At 44.1% G+C, this 2,793-nt stretch overlaps 1 protein-coding gene across 1 annotated transcript; it reads left to right on the plus strand.

The window, feature by feature from the left end:
- Nucleotides 1–1,202: 1,202 nt before the first annotated feature.
- On the plus strand, nucleotides 1,203–2,174 carry LOC147450703 (uncharacterized). The gene is made up of 2 exons (XM_086520782.1): nucleotides 1,203–1,392; nucleotides 1,686–2,174. Exons 1-2 carry the CDS (start codon nucleotides 1,343–1,345, stop codon nucleotides 1,996–1,998), a joined length of 363 nt encoding a protein of 120 aa, XP_086376908.1. The 5' UTR covers nucleotides 1,203–1,342; the 3' UTR covers nucleotides 1,999–2,174.
- Nucleotides 2,175–2,793: the final 619 nt, after the last annotated feature.

Raw genomic sequence — 2,793 nt, forward strand, 5'->3', positions numbered from 1 at the left:
CTTCCTTTATAATCAAGTGACATAGTTTTTTGTACATGATCATAACTGGGATGTGTCTTGAAATGCCAAAGCATTCCCAAGATTACATCACATTCTTCAAATGGGGCTACGAGGAAGGATTCTGGCTCTTTGTAACTGTCCATCTTTAAATTCAGCTTTCCATTAACAAGAGTTTAATTTATGATCAGTCCTCCAAAAGCAGAGAAGGCTTGGATAGATACACCAAGACGGTTTGGCTCAAGATTCAGATCATCAGCTAACTGCATAGAGATGAAGTTGTTGGTACTAACTGAATCAAGGATTATGTGTACCCGATGATTATTAATACTTCCCCAAGCCTTCAGAGAAATCTTTCTTTACCATCATGTGTGGTTTTGCCTTGCACTTCTGAAACTGCATTAGAAGAAGGTATCTGTGAGATTCTAGTTCCAAGCTCGGACAACCACACAGAGGCCTAGCAAAGATAGGGATCTTCAGGACAACAGCTGCATCAACTAAGAGAGAGAAAGAGAGAGCTTCTAGAGAGCCTTGGCGAACGAGAGAGAGAGAGAGAGAGAGAGAGAGAGAGAGAGAGAGAGAGAGAGAGAGAGAGAGAGAGAGAGAGAGAGAGAGAGAGAGAGAGACCTAACCGCCTTCCAAAAAATAGGAGGAGGGGCATGTTGCCCACATGTAATGTCCTCCCCGTACTGTCCTCACCATCATTCGAATCTAACGGTTATTCCCGCGGGCTAATGGGGATTAAACCACTACTGGGAAGAGCTAAATACCTTCTTGTGTAATGTAAGTAAGGACACTTCTAAAGCCATCAAGGCCAATGGTGGGTTGATCACGCCCCGATCACGCCCAGGATTATTTGACACGAGGAGGGGGTCACTAGGGATCAAGGGTGGAGAAGAGGTGTCTTGGAGGTGAGACATTGTGCACCAGCGGTTACATGTGTGAATCCCTTGTGATTTCTTTGTGAACTTGCTGTGAACTCTTTATGAACTATCCATTGACAATAGGGAGTTCACAAGGGACATCTGACGGTGCGAGAGACTTGATGGGCGTGATGCCCCTTTTCTACCCTTGATCCCTAGTGACCCCCTCCTCGTGTCAAATTATCAGGACCGGTTGGTCAGCGTCGCGAGCAGCTGTATGGCAATTGGTTACGAGGCCACGTTGCAAAGAGAAAACAAGAACGAGGGAATGAACACGTTGCAAAGCTTACCAAAATCGTAAGAAGGAGAGTGAGCTTCTTATAAACACTAATTCTGCGCCTTTAGCATTTCGATCATCCTTTCTGCACACAGCAAACCATATCCATCTCAGTGAAGCTAAATAGCATTTTGTACTAATCATCATGCAGCAGGACAAGGATCAGCGACCCGAGGAATCAGATTTTCACAGAAGGTTGGCCCAATTATCTAGCCAGGTTTTACTGTGTTAGTATCTCTAATAATTGATTTTGGGTATCCAGGCTAATAAACTAGCGGTTTTATTCACTAATTAGCAGCTATCCATGTTTCGTAGTTACCCTGGTTCCCAAAAAATTAGTAGCTATACTCCTTATTTTCGGTAATAGAAATCAAGGTTCGAATTAATCTCGTTTTTAATTAAGTGATTATTCCCATCAGCAGCTTAAACAGTTTATTTACAGATCATTCCGTGGAGCGCCCAGCTCTAATTACTGATATTCTGTGCAGCTATCTGGATAGTAAGCTTGGCGCAGCTGCTCGGAACCTCGCGTCCAAGCAGCCTCCAAAGAAAGTGGATGATATGCAAGAGAGAGGCCTTGCTCCCGCAGCTGAGAAAGCAAAGAAAGGGGACATCGAAGCAGCGGACGCACCTCGCAAGGCAGCCGAGGAGGGTGCGGCCGGTTCTGCAAATGAGAGGGTCGCCGAAGACATTAACGACGCCAAGGACAAGACTAAAGGATCGATGTACTCAGCCACCGACACCTTGTCGTCTTTGAAAGACACCCTTCTAGGGAAGAGTACCGGCAACGACAACCGCTAAGTGTCGTGGATCGGGGCTTTAGCCGTAATCCCCTGTTTACTGTTTGTTAGGGGCATCATGTAAAAACCCAAACTCATAGATGTTGGCACTAGCTGTAAGTACTGAATGCTAATAATCAGGTGTTCTATTTCATAACAAAAAACACGCTTGCTAATTACTTTTTTCTTTAGGTGAGCTAATAATAATAATCAGGTGTTGCTTACAAAACAAGAAACACGCTTGCTGGTGTCTTCTCGGATATGATGCTCTTAGTACAAGAATTTTGCTAGCATGGCCATAGGGGATCACCCCAATGGGGAGCAGGGCCGAAAATTGCAACCCTTTCCACCCTTCCTTTGCTACTAGCCCTGCACATGACGGGAAAATTTATAATAGCCCTTCCCAAGGAAGGACAAGTTGTTCGACTGGCCCTCCCCCAAGGAAGGGTATATTTTTGCAAGGCCTTCCTAGGGAAGGGCAACCTTTCAAAATGCCCTGCAGGGATTAATCATGTCAATGCTTGACATTGTGACTTTTGGACTTGTACCTAGAGGATGTTCTATGGACTTTGAGAGGCACTAATGAGTATAGAATCTGATTTTGTAGGGTGTGCAAGCATGCATTTCCATACACCTTAAAAAAAGTTAAGGTGTACTTTTTAATATAGAGAATTTCAAGTATGCTTTTTAATATATGGAATTTTAGCGCGTTGGGCAGACTATAAAGGCAACAAAATATGAAGTTTGAACTTGAGAGTTGAATGTTCAATCGGTCGCGAGTTTTCTAATGAAGGCATCAAGCTTGAATGATGGGTCT

Source organism: Adiantum capillus-veneris, chromosome 9, assembly GCF_014529385.1.
Source record: "Adiantum capillus-veneris isolate H3 chromosome 9, ASM1452938v2, whole genome shotgun sequence".
NCBI lineage: Eukaryota > Viridiplantae > Streptophyta > Polypodiopsida > Polypodiales > Pteridaceae > Adiantum > Adiantum capillus-veneris.

Excerpts from the sequence above, each read along its gene's own strand:
- LOC147450703 (XM_086520782.1), top strand. The coding sequence starts at position 1,343 with ATGCAGCAGGACAAGGATCAGCGACCCGAGGAATCAGATTTTCACAGA. Across the intron at positions 1,393-1,685 it reads GAATCAGATTTTCACAGAAG|CTATCTGGATAGTAAGCTTG; the intron begins GTTGGCCCAATT and ends TATTCTGTGCAG.